The sequence below is a fragment of the Hypomesus nipponensis genome, chromosome 6, assembly GCF_054491055.1.
Source record: "Hypomesus nipponensis isolate SF chromosome 6, ASM5449105v1, whole genome shotgun sequence".
NCBI lineage: Eukaryota > Metazoa > Chordata > Actinopteri > Osmeriformes > Osmeridae > Hypomesus > Hypomesus nipponensis.
In genome coordinates, this window is record NC_140366.1 from 15660537 (window position 1) to 15684254 (window position 23718).

At 50.6% G+C, this 23718-nt stretch overlaps 2 protein-coding genes across 4 annotated transcripts; one reads left to right on the forward strand and one right to left on the reverse strand.

Moving 5' to 3' along the window:
* Positions 1 to 107: 107 nt before the first annotated feature.
* acot20 (acyl-CoA thioesterase 20) lies at positions 108 to 3541 on the reverse strand. 2 transcript variants are annotated; one of them, XM_084699871.1, is made up of 4 exons: positions 3377 to 3541; positions 1803 to 2687; positions 1470 to 1675; positions 108 to 1322 (listed from the first exon to the last, which is right to left on the reverse strand). In XM_084699871.1, the coding sequence occupies exons 2-4, from the start codon at positions 2323 to 2325 to the stop codon at positions 714 to 716; spliced, it is 1338 nt and encodes a 445-aa protein (XP_084555997.1). In that variant the 5' UTR covers positions 2326 to 2687; positions 3377 to 3541; the 3' UTR covers positions 108 to 713. The 2 variants fall into 2 exon arrangements, with proteins under 2 accessions (XP_084555997.1, XP_084555998.1); XM_084699872.1 differs by lacking the exon at positions 3377 to 3541 and having other exon boundaries at positions 1803 to 2439; positions 2583 to 2685.
* On the forward strand, positions 2692 to 23487 carry susd6 (sushi domain containing 6). Of its 2 annotated transcripts, none has more exons than XM_084699873.1 (7): positions 2692 to 2831; positions 7072 to 7248; positions 19515 to 19709; positions 19838 to 20032; positions 20193 to 20331; positions 20752 to 21164; positions 21325 to 23487. In XM_084699873.1, exons 2-7 carry the CDS (start codon positions 7113 to 7115, stop codon positions 21348 to 21350), a joined length of 1104 nt encoding a protein of 367 aa, XP_084555999.1. In that variant the 5' UTR covers positions 2692 to 2831; positions 7072 to 7112; the 3' UTR covers positions 21351 to 23487. The 2 variants fall into 2 exon arrangements, with proteins under 2 accessions (XP_084555999.1, XP_084556000.1); XM_084699874.1 differs by lacking the exon at positions 2692 to 2831 and adding an exon at positions 6741 to 6939.
* Positions 23488 to 23718: the final 231 nt, after the last annotated feature.

A 23718-nucleotide genomic window follows, 5' to 3' on the forward strand; every position in this document is an offset into this window, starting at 1 on the left:
CTAGATGAGACATTCCTCTTGGGTAAGATGAATTTTCTCCCTATGACAGGTCAGGTTACAATCCTGGTCCAATATGTGAACCCCTAATTGAACAAATTTTCTGAGACTTTTGTGATTCAACTTTACTTTTAAATTACAAACAATATTTTTTTCCAACCATTTCCATGTCTCTCCTATGTGTTTTTGGGGTAAGTGCATACTTTTATTTGAATTGTTCTCCTTTTATGTTAATTTGTTTTGAAAAGTTAGTCAATTCCAGGCCTGACACAAAATAACTGATAAAAAGTAATACAACACACTGATAATCTTTTGGAGAAAAAAATTGAAATAAATCAATGGCTCATTAAATTGTCAGACTGAAGTTGTTACAGCTACAGCTACCACAGAATGGTTTGAGAACCATTGCATACTCTCCAAAGGCTGTCCACTTGTATGATAAAAGAGCCTTCACCTAGACTCCCTCTGCCTCTTATCTATAGAGGTGTTCGTTCAGGTTAAGAGACACTCACCTCGCCTTGTGAATTCATGAAGCTTCATTTAAATGGTGTTTCCATAATTGATTTTTTCCCCCTCATTAGCTTGCTAGATATTGTGCGAAGCATTTTAAATGATGTTACTGACAGTGCTTTGACTAGTTATGTTGTTTATGTTCATGTTTGATGTTAAAATTTGATTTGATGGCAAAGGCACATATGTATTATAGCACTTATGTGTTATAGCATAGCTTTCTGGCTGTGTGTCTGGTTTTCTAGATGCTTCCTGAAGAACTTCTGGACTCTGCTCCACAGGTCCAACTGTGCCTCTGAATGAGCTTTTGGATGCCCCCCAAACATCACATCTTTACCCACTGCAGCATGGAAGGCAGATGGGCAATGGGGCATGAAGGGCACTTCCAGGAAATGCCCTGCATTGGGATACCTCACCAACTCAAAGTTATCTTTTTCACAGTCTCTCAGTCTCGCTGCAGACTGCTCTGCAAAGAGGCAGCTGTTCCAGTTCCTGTCATCTTCTGAGGCAACAAAGAGGAACTGGCAACTGGCACGTTCTACAGGGATCACAGACTTCCGGGTCTTCTCTGTCGCCATGGGGTCTGGAAGGGCATCGCGGACGTCAATAATACCAGATGGTGTAACGGTGATGTTCTCTAACACAGGTGCCAAGTAAGGGATGATAATGTCTTTGTAATGCAATGAGGACAAGACAGGTGAATTGCAGCCATTGATAAATACTGTTGCTGAGATTTTAGACAGAAATGATGCCATTGACAGTGCCAAATCTCCACTTTTGGAGATTGAAATGACACCTATTCCAGGACCTTGGACCTAAACAAACAGAAAGTTGATTTTGTGAAAAACAAACCCACCACTAGAGAGCAGCATTGCTTAGACAAAATAGAAGTAGGAATCAAAAAGCATAGCTTTGAAAAATGTCTGTCTATGGAAACTAGTCATGGTATGTACTGCACTAACCAGTGGATGTCCTCCAAGGAAAGCTACTGCTGCTTCAAAGTACTCCAGGTCAAATTTCTTGGGTACAATTTTGGGCAGGTCTTCATATCCATAATATGCCAGGGCCAGGACCACAAAGCCTTTGTTTGCCAGCAGACTGGCTCGTGCTTCACAGGGACCACCTCCTAGTGTGTATATATCCACAACTCCTGGGAAGGGACCCTCCCCTGAAAGGAGAGGAGAGGAGAGAGAGGAGAGAGAGGGAGAGAGAGAATAGTTGTTTGAAGAAACTGTTGTTACTATGCGTACTAAATGTTTTATGTGGGTTAGGGAGCTACTTGTACACAGCCTTACCCGGTGGCAGAAACAGGACTCCTCGAACTTTGTCCTCCTTCAGTGGTATCCTACGCATGCCCTCTATCATGAACTGCCTTTCGCTCGTCTCTGAAGCCAAGACTTCACCAGTATTGCTGAGGGCATCTATGTTGACAAGTATAGGACTCGAAGCAGTCTTAATAAACAGTTTTTTGTGCGGGGTCTCGGGCGCCATGGACCAAAACAAACCCATAGGCTCGACACCGGTGTAGGTCCCGCTCAACGAGGGGGAGGTACATACATCCACCTGCCCGGTTGCATCTGCAATGTACACTGAAGACGCTTTGAAGACGACCCCTTTGTGGTCAGTCAACCTTGATCTCAACTCCACTTGCTGTTGTGGTGCAAGTCCCTCCACTTTCACCTCCAAAGTCTCGTCAAAGAAAGAGCGAGGGCCTGGACGAATTTGCATGCATACTTGACGTGATGTCGAACGCATTGTTATTAGTGAAAACGCTTTAGATGTCACTTTAAGTAAACGTAAAGCGCTCTGAAATTGCATTTCTGAAGTTTTTACGTTAGTTTGCGTCCACGTCGTTGCATTCTTCTTCTTTTGAGTTAATCACGTAGTTGCATTACTGCCACCTTCAGGTTATATTGTCCTCTGTGTCTATTCCTATTTGCAGTCCCGTTGACATAAAAAAAAAACCTTCGTTTTATTCGAGGAAACGGCAGAGGGCGGAACCTGTGACGAATTTCGTCCAATGAAGGAGGCCGTACAGACATAACGTGAAGGAGACAAGTCAAGGTCGGACTTACAACAATCGAGACTGATCCATAGTTTCCATGGAGACCGTCCGAAAGCGAGGCAGCTGGTAGAATTCGCTCAGTGTTTCCGCTTACCTCAAATAAAGAACTGGCAAGCTGGGGAAAAGAACAACAGCGCTGACAGACGTCGAACCGCTAAAAAATTATCTCAAACTGTATATCGCCTGAATTTCTAAACATTCGCGTTAATGTTCCGAAAGTGAGCAACAAGGGGAGGGCTTGCTGGCTTCCTTTACATTGGTAAGTCTATTATATTTTTGCAAGCCAAGCAGTTCACCGACCAGGCACTAGCTCAGTAGCTTTGGCAGGGACGGGTAGGCTTGTCAGTGAGTGAAGTATCCTGCCTCTGTGTCCTTGGGCCCCTTTTTATCTTTATGAAACATGTTCAAATTGTAATGCTGACACTGAGGAGGATTGGTCAGGATCTAGCTTGTAGCTTAACCTAGATTATCAATACTTTTCTGGAACCGACTGTCTAGAAGCTTAATCGTCTCCGTCCGTGACAAGTATTGTAGCCTTCTGTCTTTCTGTCCAGGATTCTACAAGGTCGTTAATGTAATAATAAACGTAAAACTGTAGCATACTGGCATATTTGCTCAACAACTACTATCAACATTACACAGTACTTAAGTTGTATATTTTCATGTGAGCCGTCGCATCGTATGAACTGTGTTCCAATAGGCCCACTACGTATTCCACGCAATTGACATTTTCGCGATATTGGAATGTTTACCGATAAATCGCAGTGTCACCTATTAGTAACTATTATATTCACTTTTACCTACCCCGTGTGTAATGAGAAAGTGATTCTCTCAGCCATATTACTATAGGTATGGCTTCTATTTGACCGTTTCCTTTTTGTCATCCAGTGGCGTTAAGGCTGTGTGTATGTACAGTCAGACAGTCTTGCAGTCTTTGTTTAAATAGCTCGCTGAACAGTTGCACGTGTCGGCGCGTGTGACGGTCAGCATTTGGTGTTGTGATGGCATTTGCTATTTACATTTGTACCAGTCTAGACAACTTATTGTTTATATAGGTCTTCTCTAAGATCGTGTGATAGACAATATTAGGACACATTGGTCTTTTTTTGTCAGTAGTTCTGGTCGTTTTCCTATAGCTTACTAAGGTAGACTGGAACATGACTTAACATGCAGGCTGCAGTACTTAAATTCCCCAGAACTTTTCTCTAGGCTGGGTTTAAGTTACGTAAATTAAAATAATGATTTTACTTTGCATTCTCGATAAAGACGACATTGACAATAATTCAATTAGGGAAATAGGCTACCCTTATTTCCCGTATCCTACTTTCAAAACGATTCAGTTTACACTGTACTACTGACGGAATTCAGTAATGTATCTAAGTGAATAAGGGTAGCTTCATGGCCATGTGAGAGTTATCCTTGCAGGACTTGACTTTATAGCATGGCTGAACTCTCAGCACTGGGGATCTGTGTCTCTGACTATTTTCTGTTTTGCAACCTTTCTCCCTCAGTAGCAGCTCAGAGGGATGCCCCTGCAGGGTTTAACACTATAATGCTTCGTAACAAAGGGCTTTTTTGTGCGAATATGCGTTGCCCCTCTAGGCTCTCCTCCCAACCTCGCTCCCTCTACGTAATTATCCCAGCCCCAGCTTCCTTTCAGCCCCAGCTTCCCTTCAGCCCCAGCCTCCCTTCAGCCCCAGCCTCCCTTCAGCCCCAGCCTCCCTTCAGCCCCAGCCTCCCTTCAGCCCCAGCCTCCCTTCAGCCCCAGCCTCACTCCACCCCAGGCCGGCTCTCCCACCAGAAGCTGAAGGCATTAGCAGCACAGGCCTATCAGATGGCAATCTCTTCACGGCGGTTCCCTGGCACACTGAGACCCCTCTGTTCCCATGCACATGTACGCCTGCTCTCCCCAACTCCCTTTGAGCTCCAGCAGCCCTGAGCAGCTGACAAACTGCAGTGGCTGGCTGCATGGCTGGCTGCATGGCTGGCTGCATGGCTGGCTGGCTGGCTGGATGTCTAGCTGGCTTGATGGCAGGCGGCTCTAGTGGGAGTTGCATATTTCTTTCCCTAGCTGATCCAAGTCCTTGCCCCTCTTCTCTTCCACTTCCCTTTAAGAAGCTGAGAGCATTGTCTTAAGAGAGATGTTGTCAAATCTACTGGCTGTATTACAAAGTTAATTTCCATGGTAAACAAGATTATTTTGACTTAAGTTTTTTTTTTTTTTTTGTGGCTCATGTTATACCAACATAAGATGTTGGCTGATCTCAGATAGGCTAGATATGATGGGGTACTAGAGATGTCTTTACTTCAAACACATTCTGAACTTGGTCCAGATGGAGATGATTTTAAAATCTGCAATTAAATGTGAGAAGGGTCGTTTTCGGCACTTGTTGTTCTCTTCAACAACTAGACACCAAAACGACATGCCAGAACGTCCCTATCGCCAGGATTCCTTCTGGTTCTGAATAAGAAATCACCCCTAGATGTTCCGTTGATCTCATTTCCAATGAATCCTCCACGTAACTTCCTGGTAAAAGGACCTTTAGACTTTTTTTTTTTTACAGTTTGTTTGAGCTCTTGAGTAGGAATGTTTTCCAGCTTGGAGGTAATTCCAATGATTTGATTACAGCTTAGGTTGTTTGAATGCTAGGCTGTTGTAAGTGTCCTAGTGGGTCACAGATTAAGAACTGTGCTGTTGTTGACGTGTTACTAGCCTCCCATTAGTTTATTCAATTCTAACCGTCACTAATGCAGAAGGTGAACAATAGGCCAGTAATCTAGTCAGAACTAAGGTCAAATGACTTTGTGCACTAATAAAAGACATAGCCCTGACTCGGCCCTCCATTTCTTGTCGTTGCTTTGTACTTGTTGTTGGAGGGACGTTTTACCGTTGAACCGGAGGACGTCAACCCTAGAACCATCTGTGTAATCGGAGGCCTGCGGCGTGCGCCGTCATACGCCGCGTTGTCATGACGACGAGGGGGCTTGTGATTGTGTCTGTTGGTCAAGCGTCTGGTGCCTTCTGCGACGCTCCGCCCGTTGGCACGCGGCACCGCCCTGGGTGTCCTGCCAAACGCCCGGCCCTGCGTCACTCTCCCAGCAGCCCGCTGGCCGTCTGCTGGTGCTCGTCTCTCCCCACGCCGGGGGAGCGGGAAAGGTGACTGGGTACTGCGTTCGATCAATCCTGCTGCCAAGTGATTGCAGCTCCTGTAAAGAAAAACCTCTGCTAGGTGATTGTTAAGTGGTACGCAATATAGTGTGTGTGTGTTTGTGTGTGTTTGAGGGCCTACGCAGTGTGTGGCAGGGCTGAAGAAAAACTGCTTGATTCAGAATTAGAAAAATTAAATAATGATTCAGCTGCTGTACTGCAGAAAGGCCTCAGTCAGGCTCCTGCCTCCTCTGTCGAGCTGTGCTGGAACCAGGCTACCTCCTGGGGCAGGCCTACAGTTGATCCAGCCTGCTACTGCTGACTAATATATCAGCAGCTCTCGCTAAGCAATCAAGCCTGTGCACCTGGATCTCATTTGTCTAATGATCGTGTGTGTGTGTGTGTGTGTGTGTGTGTGTGTGTGTGTGTGTGTGTGTGTGTGTGTGTGTGTGTGTGTGTGTGTGTGTGTGTGTGTGTGTGTGTGTGTGTGTGTGTGTGTGTGTGTGTGTGTGTGTGTGTGTGTGTCCAGCTCCTTGTCAGTTTTGGAAAGTGAGCAGAGTTTTGTTGGGGCTAAATGCAGTTAGCACTGTGCTTTTCATGTTCTGTTGCTATCTGAGAGTTGGTGGTGTAGGGAAGTGGTGTGTGTGTGTGTGTGTGTGTGTGGAGAGGAGGGGGGGTGGGACTTTACTGTAAGTCTTCAGATCATTCTTTCTCTCTCTTCCTCTCCCACCCTCTCTGTCCTCCCAGATGTTTCTGGAAAACCCAACTGTTCATTTCCCCTCTGAGTCCTTGCCTGGGATACGGGACTCCTCCTCCTCTCTCTCTGTGGGTCCTCTCTGCTCCCTGCACTGTTTATCTCCCCCCCCTCCCCCCCCCGTTCTCCGGTTCTCACGGCCACTTTTCCCCGGCATCTCAGCGTGAGCTGATCTCCCCGCGGCGGCATCCATGGTGTGTAATATCTGCTTTGTTTGGTCAGTGATATGGATGTTATGACAGATCCACAGAGGATGGGATCAGAGGAAGGAGCATGCCAATGGTGCTGGACTTGATGGGTCTCAGTGTGATGTTCCCTGTTCGGATGTCTGGCCTGGGGGTCGTGGTGGACCTCTGTCTGAACCCTAGTAAGCTTCTCATCACAGGCAAGGAGATGGATACACTGTCATCCACTAAACTAGAGCAGCAGGCCGTCCAACTGGATCAGGAGTTTCCCTGTGACATTGTGTGTAACTGACACACACATTCACTCTGTCTCCCTCCCTCTCTCTCTTCTTTCGTTCGCAGTATCTTATGTGAGTTGTGTAATCTTGTTGAATGTTGATAGTAATCTCCCTCTCTCTCTCTCCCTCCGCAGGTTAATCTGTAGAGGACTCTAGCTGGTCGCGGGGGGAAAAGATGTGCAATGGAATGGTAGCTTGTGAGACGAGAGCCCTGTCTTTAGCATCTTCCTCTTCGTCAGCCCTCAGACTGGCTGCCTCCACCCTCCTCCTCCTCCTCTTCATCACCCTGGTGCCACATGTCCACGCGTCAGGTAAGAACACCCAAACACACAAACACAACATACTGTACTTAACGTGCCTCTCTCTATCTCTCTCTCTCTCTCTCTCTCTCTCTCTATCCCTCTCTCTCCCTCTCAAAATTGATTGAGGTTGTGTTTGGATTCAGCGTGGTCAGTTAGTTGGATTAGATTTGATTTCCTCCTGGGACAGTGGTCAGGTTTCTGCTTTCACAGCCTGCCCAATAAGCAATCAGTCCTTGGAGTCCATTCACACCAATAACGAACCACAGAACTTGGGAGAATGTGGTGAGTTATTGAGGAGATGGTTGCTCCTCAGTCACGGTCATGTCACAAGGCTTCCATAACGGCCAGCTCTCGTCTCTGCTAGATCCTAGCAATATGTGTGAGAAACAAAACCTGTTAATCTGTTAAAAGATTACGGATAATTGAGTATCAAGAAAAATGCATATTTTTCCCTTCTTTCCATAGAAAAGTACAGGACTGGTGATGTGTAGACCTACTGTTTGAACTCCGTCATTGCTGCCAGTTTTCCTTTCTCTCCTTCAGTCTCTCCTCTGCTGTTTCAGACCCCTCCCCCACACTCCCACGTGTGCACGCACACACACACACAGCCAGCTTGTGAATGCTGCCAGATGTCCTTGCCGAGGCAAGCAGACGGACACGAGGTGTGTGTGTGTGTGTGTGTGTGTGTTCAGAAGGGTGTGTCGTGCGATAGCGGCCTCGGGTGTTTTTCTAAGCTTTTTAATTGATTTTCCTTGTTAATGCGAACCCCTGAAAATAACACACCTCAAGTGCTTTCACAACCCTCTCTGTGTGTGTGTGTGTGTGTGTGTGTGTGCATGCGTGGCTACAGTGGGTTCTGACTGTACAGAGTCTTCTCCCGTATGGTCCTTACGTAACGCTTGAGTCTGAGCTTAGCAGGACTCGCTTCGCTCACGTTCCATCTCTCTCTCTCCCTCTGTCTGTCTGTCTCTCTCTCCCTCTGTCTGTCTCTCTCTCCCTCTGTCTGTCTCTCTCTCTCTCCCTCTGTCTCTCCCTCCCTCTGTCTGTCTCTCTCTCTCTCTCTCTCTCCCTCTGTCTCTCCCTCCCTCTGTCTGTCTCTCTCTCTCTCCCTCTGTCTCTCCCTCTGTCTCTCTCTCTCTTTCCCTCTGTCTCTCCCTCTCTCTCTCTCTCTCTCTCTCTCACACACACACACACACACACACACACACACACACACACTGGCTCCACCTCCGTCCACAGGCAGCGCTGGTGCTAGGTTGCGTGAGGACCGTGTCCTCGGTTGCCTGGCCACGTGCAGCGTGTGGACAGTCTCTGTATGTGGTGTGCGCATTCCTAATGTTCTCCATCAAGATGCTAGCCATGTGTGTGTGTGTGTGTTATTGTATATGTGTGTGTGAGAGTGCTGTGTGTTCATGATTGTGTATGTGTGTGTGTGTGCTCCCTCCCACCCCCCTGAGAGCGGCCCAAGCAGGGAGGATAGATATGGCGACACCCCTGCCATCCCTGATGAGGAGCACATCATTGTCTGTATGGAGACTCTGTTCTCGGTGATCTTGATCAGGATAGCTTCCCCCCCTCCCCCCCGCGCTCTTCTGCCGATGCATAATTCAAACGGATAATCCCAGGTCATAAAGGGGTTGGAGATTGTTCTGGAAATTTCTATGAATATGAAATGATCCAATTCCATCACTCCTGACAGAGGCTGAGACAGGTCCTGAACAGCAGAAGGAACACTGGTGCGGTAATGCAGCGCAACACTGGGCTCCAGCAGGTAGCAGAGGGCCTGGTGAAACAGGAAGCAGAAACAGGAACCGTTCTGTAACTAGACGCCGCTAAAAGGTCTAGCCTCTGTACCACAAATTAACTTCCCTTTTTAGAAACACACAACCACTTACACTGTGTTCTTCTGGTTCAGATCACCTGTGTGTGCCGTGTTCTCAAACAGAGAAGCACTGATGGCTAACCTGAACTCTCAGAACACAAGGGGACATTCCCCAAAGCCTCTTGAGAGGGGAGAAAAACTAGAACTAAATAATCACTGAGGAGGCAATGTTCACAGACAATCAGACAGGGAGAAGGGAGAAGTGAAGCAGAGGGACTTCAGTTCCTCAAGGTATTAGGAACACTTGAATGCTGATGACAGCCTGACGTCACTAGGAACCTGGGGTTGAAAATCGTGTGTGTGTGTGTGTGTGCGCGCGTGCACAAACAGAACCTAAACGGTGTGTCCCTGATACAGTTCAACTGGCACAGGAAATACTGCTGGAGAGAACCGTGCTCGTCAGTAATCTCAAACAGAACCACTCACTGTGTGTGTGTGTGTGTGTGTGTGTGTGTGTGTGTGTGTGTGTGTGTGTGTGTTTGTCTGCAACGTGATGTGTGCGTGTCACTGTGAGAACAGGAAACTGCTCAGTGCTAAACAAAGTAAAGAAAGGGAGATGGAGGACTAGCAGGAGAGGGGAAGAGGGAGAGCGAGCTGCAGGAGATGTTTCCCTTGTATCAAAGACGGGTTTGTTCTGATGAAACTTGGCTTCACTTCCTTCTTTCCTTCGGTTCTTTGTCAGCCCAACAACGAGCACTCACTCGTTCCTGACGACTATCACACAGCCCGAGTCGTTTGTTGTGGTGACGTTTGTTCTTCACCTTTGTTTGACTAACCAGAGGGTGTGAGGGCATATTTCCTTGACATTCTGGTCGCAAAATAAAAGTCCCTTGTCAGTAATGAAAGACTGGGCTGCTCGTCTTACGTCAGGGCTATGACCACAAAGGAACATGTCAGAACGAGCCTTGCCCTACTTCTGGGATCGTTTACCGGAGCACAGGCTGTGAAAGTGGTGGCTGGCTGCTGTTGTTCTCTCTCTCTCTCTCTCTCTCTCTCACTCTCACGCTCGTGCTCGCTCGCTCACACATTCACACACTATCTAAGCTCAGAGGAAACCCACGCACCGCGGTGAAGCTTGTTCTCACAGTTTGCTCAATAGGCCGGGGTTCTGTAGAGCAGAGGGCATGTTTCTTTATGTATTTTGCCTGTTCTGAGCAGCCCCCTAGAGAGCGGCCATGCAGCCTGTGGACATGCGGCCATGTGGCCTGTGGACAGGGAGAAGATGTGGACCAGCCTGTTGGCTGCTGGCTCCTTCTGAAACGGGAGAACAAAGAGGGCCTTTAGAAGTGTTGGATGCCTCAGCCCAAAACCATACAAAGCTGCAGCTCCACTCTGCTCTAGCTACATCATTAAGGCAGCAGCTATGTGTGTGCGCGCGTGTGTGTGTGTGTAGGGTCTTGAAACCAGCGTGATGTCTGCGCTCTTTCTCTCTCTTTTCTTTCTGCTCTCGGACAGGAGGGCAGGTGAGACCACAGCCATTAGAATCAGTCTGGAACTAAATAGATCTGTCTTGTGCTGCCATTACCTGGTGTGTGTTTATCACCTCAGGGAGCTACCCAGCCACTCTGCTTCCTGGGAATGTCTTTGTCTCACAGCCAATCAAGGCTACAAAGGGCCTACAAATGACCTGGTGCAGAAAAAGGGCACTGCAATGCAGGCAGACACTGCGGGAGGGAGGCAGACACTGCGGGAGGGAGGGAGGGAGGGAGGGAGGGAGGGAGGGAGGGAGGGAGGGAGGGAGGGAGGGAGGGAGGGAGGGAGGGAGGGAGGGAGGGAGGGAGGGAGGGAGGGAGGGAGGGAGGGAGGGAGGGAGGGAGGGAGGGAGGGAGGGAGGGAGGGAGGGAGGGAGGGAGGGAGGGAGGGAGGGAGGGAGGGACTTTCTCTCGGTTCAGGGTAGACAGGTACTGTGTGGTGGGTTTCAGGGGGGACAGGTACTGTGTGGTGGAAGGTTAGTCAAAGTCCAAGCAGAGCAGGGAGAGTCGGGAGGAACTGCTGCGATCAGAACTACACATCAGCTACGTGCGCAGGTACCTCATTCGTTCCGGAGGGGACATATCGGAAAGCTGGACTTTGTGAGACACATCCTAGCTTGTTTATGAACGCGAGCCCAGACCAGAGTTCAGGACTGAGCAGTCTGTGTCGATTTCTGAAGCGTAATGATTCCCTAAGAGCCTCATGTTGAGACCAGCAGAATGAGAAGAGGACAGAATCACTCCGGCTAATTAGCTGCTAAATATAACCTCTAGACTCTCCTGTCTTCTGTCGCTCTTCTTTCTAGAACAATCTTTTTTCCCCTTTCTCTCCCACTGAAGCAAAACCTCTTTCTTTGTCAGTCACCCACACACTTTCACAGACACTCAAGTCCTTATCAATGAGTAACCAACATTTTTCTGCAGATGATTCAATTGCAGTGATCAAACAGACACTCCCTCAATCACACATCACACACACACACGCAGCCTCGACATGGCCTATACTCATGAAAGCATCTTGTGGACAGAATTCTGTAGGTCTGTCAGGCGATCTGAGTCAATCAAATTAAGAAAAAGTGATGGTATGTAGACACACACACACAGAAACAGAGCAGGAGTGTAAAGATGCACTCCCCTAACCAGACTGGCGGTCAGGGTTGTGCTGGGCATGTGCAGTCGTGTCCATGTGGTGTTCATGTTCTTGGGAAAGGAATTGCAGCCTGCCTTCCCCAGAGACTCACAGCTGACAGCACAGCAACAACCCTGGCCCTTCAGTCCAGTAGAGGCCAGTCCTCCAGTCACAGCACAGCAACAACCCTGGCCCTTCAGTCCAGTAGAGGCCAGTCCTCCAGTCACCAGCACAGCAACAACCCTGGCCCTTCAGTCCAGTAGAGGCCAGTCCTCCAGTCACAGCACAGCAACAACCCTGGCCCTTCAGTCCAGTAGAGGCCAGTCCTCCAGTCACAGCACAGCAACAACCCTGGCCCTTCAGTCCAGTAGAGGCCAGTCCTCCAGTCACAGCACAGCAACAACCCTGGCCCTTCAGTCCAGTAGAGGCCAGTCCTCCAGTCACAGCACAGCAACAACCCAGGCCCTTCAGTCCAGTAGAGGCCAGTCCTCCAGTCACAGCACAGCAACAACCCTGGCCCTTCAGTCCAGTAGAGGCCAGTCCTCCAGTCACAGCACAGCAACAACCCAGGCCTCCTGCTGCCTGACAGGCCCTCAGAAGCCTGTCTGGTGTTGTTCCCGTGCTGACAGATTAGCTGGCATGGCTCCATGCTAACCCCGTCATCCACAGGCCATCTGGACCAGGGACAGTAGCTCTGTGTTCTCACCAATACCTGACATGGTGGAGGATCCGCCAGGGCAAGCTGCACAGGGACACGGATGTGGGCTTGGGACTCGTGTGTGTGTGTGTGTGTGTGTGTGTGCACGGCCGGTGTCGTCGTCCTCTTTCCTGGTTGTATTCAAATCGAGCAGAGGGATGGAGGTGTGTGTGTGTGTGTGTCATATCATATCCTCCCCATCTTGCAGAACAGTGTTTAACACACAAGCAGACTTCCTCCTTAGTTTCAGGCGCTATCTCTGGCCGTGACATCAGCCGCCCAGCCGTACTGGGCGCCAGAGCAGGGTGGACAAGTTCACAGGGCGGCTGCTCCACTGCTGAGAGGCGACATTTGTCATGTTTGTCAACTCCCTCCCCCCTCCCCATGGGCCTGCTCCATAAAAACCCTTGTGTGGACCACCTGGAGAGAGAGAGACTGCAGGACACCCCTCTAATGTCAACACACACGTATATACATACTCACACAACGATGGGTCTACACCAAATGTCATGGGAAGACCCCTGTCTAGAATCATCTTCAATCATCAATGTTCACTGTTGCTGTTCTTCTTGGAAACACTATGCTTAGAAAAGATTGTGATTAGCAGTTTGCTGATGGTGTGTAATGTAAATTGTGTGTGTGTGTGTGTGTGTGTGTGTATATGTGCGTGTGGAAGGGGGGTCTAACCGACTGATCTCTTTGTTTTGCTCTGAAAGCTGAGAGGAAGGAATGTCTGCCTCCCAGCTGTCCACAGGAAAGAGAGGGAGAAAGAGAGAGAGGGAGAAAGAGAGAGGGAGAGAGAGGGAGAAAGAAAGAGAGAGGGAGAAAGAAAGAAAGAGAGAGGGAGAAAGAAAGAGAGAGGGAGAAAGAGAGAGAGAGGGAGAAAGAGAGAGAGAGGGAGAAAGAGAGAGAGAGGGAGAAAGAGAGAGAGGGAGAAAGAGAGAGAGGGAGAAAGAGAGAGAGGGAGAAAGAGAGAGAGGGAGAAAGAGAGAGGGATAAAGAGAGAGGGAGACAGAAGGGGGTTCCCCCTGCCCCCCTTGTCCAACGTCCATCCATCTGCTACTACTGGGGCTGTGTGTGTTTTTGTGTGTGTGTATCAGGGCCACGGGTCAGACAATAGAGGCCCCATTTGGCCTCTCATGCATATTCACCCCCATAGATGTCTGGATGTGTATGTCCTATTCAGGGGTGGGCTTCTGACATCTGTGACTGTGTGCCCTTGGCTACACAGCAAAACAGCTATAACACCAGTACACGTGGCCTCTCGTTTCAAGCATTCAGGCGTTTCAGGAAGGGCGTTGGAGTGGGAGTGTTAGTGTCTGTTCGGAAACCGTGTGTGTATGCTGGTGCATGGGAGAGACAGGGTGAGAGGGGGGTAGAGAGAGAAGGAGAGTGGTGGAGATGGGGGGGGGGGGGTGTAGAGGTTGAGAAGGAGGGGGTGGAGAGAGAGGGGGGGGGGTGTAGAGGTTGAGAAGGAGGGGGTGGAGAGAGAGGGGGTGTGTGTAGAGGTTGAGAAGGAGGGGGTGGAGAGACAGAGGGGGGGGGGTGGAGAGGTTGAGAAGGAGGGGGTGGAGAGAGAGAGAGAGAGAGAGAGACAGAGACAGAGACAGAGACAGAGACAGAGACAGAGACAGAGACAGAGAGAGAGAGAGAGAGAGAGAGAGAGAGAGAGAGAGAGAGAGAGAGAGAGAGAGAGAGAGAGAGAGAGAGAGAGAGAGAGAGAGAGAGAGAGAGAGAGAGAGAGAGAGAGAGAGAGAGAGAGAGAGAGAGAGAGAGAGAGAGAGAGAGAGAGAGAGAGAGAGAGAGAGAGAGAGAGAGAGAGAGAGAGAGAGAGAGAGAGAGAGAGAGAGAGAGAGAGAGAGAGAGAGAGAGAGAGAGAGAGAGAGAGAGAGAGAGAGAGAGACACACACACACACACACACACACACACACACACACACACACACACACACACACACACACACACACAGAGAGAGAGAGAGACACACACACAGAGAGAGACACACAGAGAGAGACACACAGAGAGAGACACACAGAGAGAGACACACAGAGAGAGACACACAGAGAGAGACACACAGAGAGAGACACAGAGACAGAGGAAGAGAGGGGGTAGAGGTGGGGCTTGAGTGTTTGGGGAAGTGTTGTGCGTTGGCTGAGTTTCAGGAAGTCTGTGTGTGTCAGGAATATCCCACAGTTCTCGGACTTTATATAGTTATGGTCAGGATGAGTGGGGATGTGATGCCTGTTGTTACATTGAGCAAGCCTACAGGAAGCCTGAGCCTTGTGGAATGCATGTGTGGGTTGTTCCTTGTGTAGCCTTTTGCTCCGGTTGAGCACTGTCTTCAAGTGTTTTGACGTGTGTGTGTGTGTGTGTGTGTAAACCATCAGGTTTTAGGTTAAACAACTATTTCTCCAACCTGTCGGTTTCAAACTGCAGTGTGTCACACAGCGCGTGCGTGCGTGACATCATTTAGCCCTGCTGTAACACAGGGCGTCCCTGCTGTAACACAGGGCGTCCCTGCTGTAACACAGGGCGTCCCTGCTGTAACACAGGGCGTCCCTGCTGTAACACAGGGCGTCCCTGCTGTAACACAGGCCGTCCCTGCTGTAACACAGGGCGTCCCTGCTGTAACACAGGGCGTCCCTGCTGTAACACAGGGCGTCCCTGCTGTAACACAGGCCGTCCCTGCTGTAACACAGGGCGTCCCTGCTGTAACACAGGCCGTCCCTGCTGTAACACAGGGCGTCCCTGCTGTAACACAGGGCGTCCCTGCTGTAACACAGGCCGTCCCTGCTGTAACACAGGCCGTCCCTGCTGTAACACAGGCCGTCCCTGCTGTAACACATATCATGGCAGCCTTCATCTGTGTGCTCAGGCATGTGCTTACAATCCTGCTGCCTCTCCCCCTCTCCTTCACCCTCTCTCTCGCTCTCTCTCTCCTTCACCCTCTCTCTCTCTCCTTCACCCTCTCTCTCTCTCCTTCACCCTCTCTCTCTCTCCTTCACCCTCTCTCTCTCTCCTTCACCCTCTCTCTCTCTCCTTCACCCTCTCTCTCTCTCTCCTTCACCCCCTCTCTCCTTCTCCCTCTCTCCTTCACTCCCCCTCTCCTTCACCCTCTCTCTCTCTTTCACCCCTCTCTCCTTTACTCCCCCTCTCCTTCACCCTCTCTACCTCTCTCCTTCACTTCCACTCTCTCCTCAACAGCACTCTGCCCTCTCCTTGCGGTCCTGTCGATGAAGCAGTGTCATGAAGAACCTGTACAGCTTGTTCTCTCTCTCTCTGTTCTTTCTCTCCCTCCCTCGCCCTGTCCAGGAGACAGGCAGCTATATATTTTCTTCTCTCATGACTCAGGCAGACCCCAGCTGTCTTCTGAGTGGACAGAAACATGAGCTGTGTGTGTGTGTGTGTGTGTGTGTGTGTCTCAGCATGGCGGCTCAACGCGGTACACAGAGGAAACAGAGCTGGCTAGTATCACACATGCAGATATCAGGCCTCCTGTCTGACAGGCTCCCTACAGAACGTGTATCAGGCCTGGTGTTAGTACTTCCTACTGAATGAACTTTCTCTCATATCAGACCCGGAGTGTGATGCAGTCCCCCAGTTTGTGAACGAGGAAGCCATCCAGCCCAACAAACGGATTATATCAGGTTCCATCGTATAGGTTTAACCAGAGCTTGCGCCTAGCGTGGCTATCGGGGACAGAACAGATTAGCTACGTTTTATGTTGCTACAGCGAGATATGGACGAGAGATCTAGGGTAATGCAGTGACACACACACACACACACACCCTAGTCTCTGGAGGAGGGCCAGCTCTCAGCCTCTCCCCTGGTGTCCTGCCATGAACCACAGGATCACATCCTGGGGATTAGCTTTCCAGAGAGGGATGGAACAGCAAAACACACCCTCTGTCCCAACACAACAACAACAATGGACTTAAGAGGGTGACAAACAAAGAAACAAAAACATATTTACAAGCAGATAGAGGCAGAGAGGGCATTACCTCGCTGGTCTAATCTCCTCTCCATCCCCTCTCCTCTGTCTGCTCTGTTGTCCATCAGCTCCTCTAACCAGCTGCAGATTTAAGGCGTCAGTAGAATAATCTGCTCTGCTTTGGATCTCTCCCTGCTTGTAATGAAGAATAATTACAATTTCAATTTGCCTCACCCTAAGATCCCCCCCCCAACACACACACACACACACACACACACCCTCCCGATCCCTTTCTTAGCCCGTTGTCATTGGCGACAGATGGGGCGGGAGATTTGGAGAGCACAGTTTAAGAGTTGAGGGGATTTGAACGCCCCCCTGCCCAGGCCTGTCTCCACAGGGGCCAGAGGAACCGCATGACTAGAGCCCAATGATGGGGGCTGCAGTGGAAATGTCATCCAATCCTGTCTGTAGGCATGGGACAGGCCTCCACTCAGAGAGGCGACACTGCTGTGTTTTCATTAGTAGATGTTGGTGCCTGTATGCGGTGGACAGATCCTTACCTGCATCTCCTGGAAACGCCTTCCAACAGCAAGCTGACCAGTTAATCAGTGAAGAGTGACTTTGTACTTTCGATACTGTTCTCACAAACACACACACACAGTTACCTGAACACACATAGTTACATTAACATCATAAACTGTTGTTGACTCTGGCTGTAATCATGAGCCCCTCCCTCTGCCATGGTATGTGTGTGTTCTATCCATTGTTGTTGTACAGAACCTCTCCTGGAAACATTTGACTACCTGCCGCAACCTGTCCATGCCTCTGCTCAGAGAACCTGCTGCCCGACTCCCCCTCTCTCCTCCTCTCCCTGTTCCCGTCTCCCCCTCCCTGCCTGAGCTCTCCTCCTCTCCCCACCTCCCTCTGTCCAGAGCTCCACCCTCGTTCAAGTGTTTAGAATTCCACTCTGATCTAACTGTCAGCGGCCGTTTGATTTGCCCTCTCGGCACTCGTTGGTTTTGGTCTGAGCAGACTTGTCTTTGTTTACCAGCTCCGGGCCATGCAGCAGTGAAGTGAGCCAGGGAGAGCCTGGCACTCTGGCTGATGTTATGAATTAAATTAACACTGAGCTGCCAACCATTGGAGGCTATGAGGCCTCCTCTGACTTGCACATCGTTTATCAGTCTGTTAAAGGTTATTATCCTCCAGCTCTACTCAGTCCTCTGCACCCCGGGCGGTTTGTCTCCTGCCGTAGTCCCAGCATACCCTCATCAATTCTCCGCCTCAAGACCCCCACAGGCCTATCCGGCCCTCCCCTACCTCTCCAGACCTCGTCCCTACTCCAGCATCATGGAGGAAGAGGCTTAGGTCAAGGTGTCAGTTGTCGTCGGAGGTGGAGGAAGGCGTTAATGCAGGTTATTGGAGTGTGCACGCTCACAGCAGGATATTGGACCGTCTACTTACACTGTTCACTGTTCTACATCCTCAGGCAGACGGAGGTTCTCGGGGCTGAATCCTCACAGCACCACAGGGCCAAGACTGTGTGCTTTATAAGCATGTTTGCAGTTAATCTCCCGATTACAGCTTAGGGGCACACTTGCCCCTGGTGATTAGAGTTTTTTTTTCAGAGGGACACTCGTCAGCATACACATAGACTCACGCACAGTGTGTGTGTGTGTGTGTGTTGGTCGTTGTAGACCACTCAAGCAGGCCGGACTTGGCTGGAACATGGGAAGGGCTGGGGTTGTGATCAGAGCAGGGGGTCTGGATCCCATGAGGGGCTCTGTCTGCCTTCCCTGAGTGCCGGGTCACCAGGGAGTCATGAACCTGGGGCTCTACAGGCAGGAGGCCTGTCTGCTTCTCCCGGCCTGGCTGCACTGGAGGAGTTCAGACCTGCAGCCTTCTGGGGTGGTGCTCCACTCACCTGATGGTAGCCGTCAGCAGAAGGGTGTGTTGACTCTGGGAATGTTCTGGCACACACCAGCACTTCCTCGTACCGTGAGTACCGCGCGCACACAAACGCGTGACATGGCGAGTATTGGAAAGTGGATCCTGCTGCAGGTGACTGAGGGCTTTATGTATGCTCTCCCCTCCTTCTGTGGAGGGGTTAAGTGTTTACCTTGTGGGATTCAGCTCGGGCTGAATGAGTCGAGTCAAGGCTCTGTGTCAGAAGCACTCTCACTTTGTTATTGGAGACCAGAGGTGAGCTCATGGAGAACATTGGAGATGACTCGAGCTCACTTCATCAGTCCCACACACGCACACACGTGTTCCAGGAACATTTCCTGTCCTACCCTTCACGAGTTGTACTCCTCTGGTTCACCCTCTCCTCCCCCTACCTTACTACTGGTCTGCTGTCTCCTCCCAGTCCTAACCCTCTCTCTCTCTCTCGCTCTCTCTCTGTCCTAACCCTCCTCTCTCTCTGTCCTAACCCTCCTCTCTCTATCTGTCCTAACCTTCCTCTCTCTCTCTGTCCTAACCCTCCTCTCTCTCTCTGTCCTAACCCTCCTCTCTCTCTCATTCCTAACCCTCCTCTCTCTCTCTCAGTCCTAACCCTCCTCTCTCTCTCTGTCCTAACCCTCCTCTCTCTCTGTCCTAACCCTCCTCTCTCTATCTGTCCTAACCTTCCTCTCTCTCTCTGTCCTAACCCTCCTCTCTCTCTCTGTCCTAACCCTCCTCTCTCTCTCATTCCTAACCCTCCTCTCTCTCTCTCAGTCCTAACCCTCCTCTCTCTCTCTGTCCTAACCCTCCTCTCTCTCTATCCTAACCCTCCTCTCTCTATCTGTCCTAACCTTCCTCTCTCTCTCTGTCCTAACCCTCCTCTCTCTCTCTGTCCTAACCCTCCTCTCTCTCTCATTCCTAACCCTCCTCTCTCTCTCTCAGTCCTAACCCTCCTCTCTCTCTCTGTCCTAACCCTCCTCTCTCTCTCTGCCCTAACCCTCCTCTCTCTCTCTCTCTCTCTCTCTCTCTCTCAGTCCTAACCCTCCTCTCTCTCTCTCTCTGTCCTAACCCTCCTCTCTCTCTCAGTCCTAACCTTCCTCTCTCTCTCTGTCCTAACCCTCCTCTCTCTCTCAGTCCTAACCCTCCTCTCTCTCTCAGTCCTAACCCTCCTCTCTCTCTCAGTCCTAACCCTCTCTCTCTCTCTCTCTCTCTGTGTGTCCAGGCTGTTCTCGGCCGGCCGGGGTGCAGCATGGGGACCTGATGAACCTGACGGAGGCTAACCGGGGCTCCTTCCCCGCGGGCACGCTGCTGACGTACGGCTGTGAGCCGGGCTACGCCCCCGACGGCCCCTCCTCCATCACCTGCACCAGCTCCGGGACCTGGTCCCACCTGCCGCCCCGCTGCATCCGCACCAACGGTAAGACCCTCCACGGACACCTCACGCTCCACCTCCCCCCACCCCACCCCCCCGAGCTCTCTGTCTGACAGCGGGCCTACGGGTCTCCCTGGTGCTGGGTTGAGCTGAAGGCGTCTCCCTCTCCGCAGTGTGCATGCCCCCCACAGAGCCGGAGAACGGAGGCTACCGCTGCCACCCGTCGCCATGCCACCAGCTCTCCCAGAAGACGGTCATCGAGTACTTCTGCGACGAGGGCTACGCCCTGAAGGGAGACTACAAGTTCCTCACCTGCCAGAACGGGGACTGGGACGCCCCCATGCAGATCAGCTGTCGCCTTAGCCAAGGTGAGGGAGGGGAGGGGAGGGGAGGGGAGGGGAGGGGAGGGGAGGGGAGGGGAGGGGAGGGGAGGGGAGGGGAGGGGAGGGGAGGGGAGGGGAGGGGAGGGGAGGGGGGAGTATGTGTGTAACTACGAGGTTCTCGTCTGACCCCTCTGTGTGTCTGCAGACAAGGAGCCTCGCTCTCCGCTGGCCATGCCTGCTCTCTCCATCGTGGCGTCCACCGCCAGCTCCGTGGCTCTCATCCTGCTGCTGGTGGTCCTGTTTGTCCTGCTGCAACCCAAACTCAAGTCCTTCCACCACAGCAGGTGAGACACTCACTCACACACACACACACACAACCCCAACATACAGGCAAGCCTTCAAAACTTCCATCTATTAGTCAGGTTATAGAATACATATTTGAAGTGGTTTGAAAACAGGTTTTACAAGTGCTGCTCCTAGCCACTCCTGTATGTTTCCCTGCCACAGTCATGTGACTAGCAGTCAGTAGAGAGATGTAATGGTGAATGGCAGCAGGGCTGATGAGGTTGTGTGCCTGAAGGCTTGGTGGCCTGTGATCCAGGGCTTGACGTTGAACTTGAATCACCCTGACACCCCTTCTGCTGGGATGGCCAGCTCCCATCACACCACCGCTAATACTGTGTGGCATGCAATTAAAAATACACCCATCTCCCTTTTCTCTCCCCCGCTCCCTTATTCCTCTCTCCCTTGTCCGCTGTGTCCAGGAGGGAGCAAGGTGTGTCGGGCCAGCCAGCCTCCATGGTGGTGGAGGGGGTCCAGGTGGCTCTCCCCTCCTACGAGGAGGCTGTGTACGGCAGTGGCGGGGGGGCGTCCCTGCCCCCTCCCCAGGAGTCCCGAGTCCAGATCGTCCTCTCCGAGGGGCCCCAGGGGGCCGAGGGTGGGGAGGGCCCCAGCAGAGCTCCCCTCAAAGACACGGAGATCTGCCTTCCCTCCACCTCCTCCTGTCGCGCAGAGACGGTTCTAGTCCACCAGGCCCCCCCCCCCTCCTCCTCCTCCTCCTGGCTGGCAGACCACCCTGGGGGGGCGTGTGCCGCGCCCCTGCCCCTCCGCAGGGACTCGGAGAGCAGCGACCAGCACAGCCTGCTCTCCGTCACTTCTGTGGATGACTTTTCTGACGGTAGGTGCAGTGTGTGTCTGCGTGCGTGCGTGCGTGCGTGTGTGTGTGTGTGTGTGTGTGTGTGTGTGCGTGCGTGCTTGAGAACAAACATGCGTGCTGTAGCTGAAAGCTGCCAAGACCTTGACCCTTCAGTAACGTGCTCTCCTCTGTTCCTCGGCAGATATTCCCCTGTTGAAAGAAGCCTGAAGCCCCTTCCAGCGTCTCCCTCCTCTCTGCTGATACAGTGTGACTGTGGCTCCTCCCCCTCCTCTCTGCTGATACAGTGTGGCTCCTCCCCCTCCTCTCTGCTGATACAGTGTGGCTCCTCCCCCTCCTCTCCCCTGTGAACTACAACCCCTCAGCAGCCACACTCAGTATCAACAAGGAAGCCGACTGTCCCCTCAGCTGGGACCTCTGAACGCAGCAAAGCGACTGTCACCCCCCACCCCCCCCCCCACCCTCGCCTGAGTCCTCCACATCTACTGCCCACGTCTAGGCCCCCCTCCTCCACCCCGGCCTCTCTCTCTGCCCCCTGTAGCCTGTGATGCTGGCTCGTCCTCCCACAGGTCAGCAGGGCTGCTGCCCGCTACACACCAGCTATAGGACTGGCCTCTTGACAGACTGCCATTAAAGTGGTTATGTATATGAGCATCAAAGTCTATATGTATATGAGCATACATAACTCGAGTCAAGTTTCTTTGGGGGGTTTTTTGTACTGTTGGCTATGTATCACTGTACGTCGTACACACTTGATGTGTATCTCTGAACAAAGGCACTCACTGAGGCTTATCTCCAAATCACAACTAGCAAGACAAGAATGAAGATGCATTTATCCGATTGATGATGATTAATGATGATGATTGCTGATGATGATTAATGATGGTGATGATACCGATGGTGAATCCTGCTCCTCAAGTGTTGAGGTAGAGCACAAGGAGTGTTGAGGTGTGAGTGTTCCCCAGGGTCTGTGTGCTAGTCCTGTATACTGCATGTTCACTAAGCATGGGCTCAGACAGGCCTCTCCTAACCCAGCATGATCCCCTCTCCCTGCTGCATGTGGGCAGACCAGGGTGGAGTGGGCACGCCTGCAGCCCCCCCGCGGCTGCTGCGCCAGGCCAGCACATGCCCCCGTGTCACCGCGGCGATACAAGAAGTGCTTGTATTTCTGTCACAAGCCATACTCCTGGTGAGAGGATGCTGTGCTCGCCGTGGGTGTGGCTGGACTGCTGGACTGTGTTGTATATCTGGCCTTCTCCCTGGACATGCTGTCTGGCAGCAGGAACACAACTCGACTGTTTGCGACCGAAGAGGGCTGTGTCGCCTTCAGGTGTTTTATCAGGGATGGGTCTTTTTTTCCCCACACGGCAACATGTTGTTTGGCACGGTCACCAACTTTAATGCCGCTTCTCCCCCCCCCCCCCCCCCCCCCCCACACACACACACACACAGCTGAAAAAAGAGTTTCAGTTACAAATCTGTACCATCATCATCATTGACACTACTGCAACTGGTTGTAGTACGCGAATATTGTTAACCCCCCCCTCTTCTCCCTTTTATTATAACGTTGAACAAGGACAGTTTTATTTGATGTCACATCTGCTTACGGAACCTCTCTTCATGCATCAGAAGATGAGGATGGCGTTATGGACGTAGCAAACCCTGTGCTTGTTTATATTAGTTTGGCGCTTGTCACTGTGGCAAACAAATGACGTTGAGGGTGCGATCGTCATCATGTTATTTGTGCATCGTCAACGGCTACATGAACGCAAACTGAGAATGTTGCCTTAGACCTTTATGTCTAAATATTTTTATTTTGTTTGTAATCATAAATCCCTCTGTATTGTTTTACAATATTGACTCGCGTTTTACTCTGTTCCCAATGGCCTTACTTTATTTTATTTTTTTCTATGCATAAACTGTGTTGTGTTTTTTCTGTATGTTTTCTTTTTGGACACGAAGATTGTCCATCTCTTTTTTCCCTACCCCAGAGGTATCTCTTGTGACTGTGATATGGCAACGCCTAAAACCACCACCAATTTCACATTTTCTTACATTGTTTTGCTGCAGTGTTGCATTTGAGGGATGCAGAGGGGAGAACAAAGCTTTTGAATTAATTTTGCGTCCTAAGCACCGTTGTACGGTGCTGCTTCCCTAAAAATAACAAAAATAGAAAAAAAGTCCATGTCTTGACTCTGCATTTCAATGCTTTCAGTTTATGGTTTTCTCTGTACATTGCAATGGGTGTGAAGATAGTATTTTAATATTTGTATAAAGTTTAATTTAATTATACAGTGTGTATATAACTATTTCTAATTAAAGCTTTCTTTTGAAGTGTGAACAACACTATTCTTTGTCATTTTACTGAATCATTTGTGGTGTCTTTGCTGAATACAAGAAGCAGTATCCTAGAAATCCACAATACTGCTGTACTAATTTAACTGAACAAACTTCTGTGTTTGAAATCTTCACTAGAAGATGAGCTTTTTTTTTAATAATAGTAAATATCGAATCTAGTATCTATAGCTTCCTATGCTTTGGAAATATTATATTGGTTGCTGTTGCTGTAAATATGCGC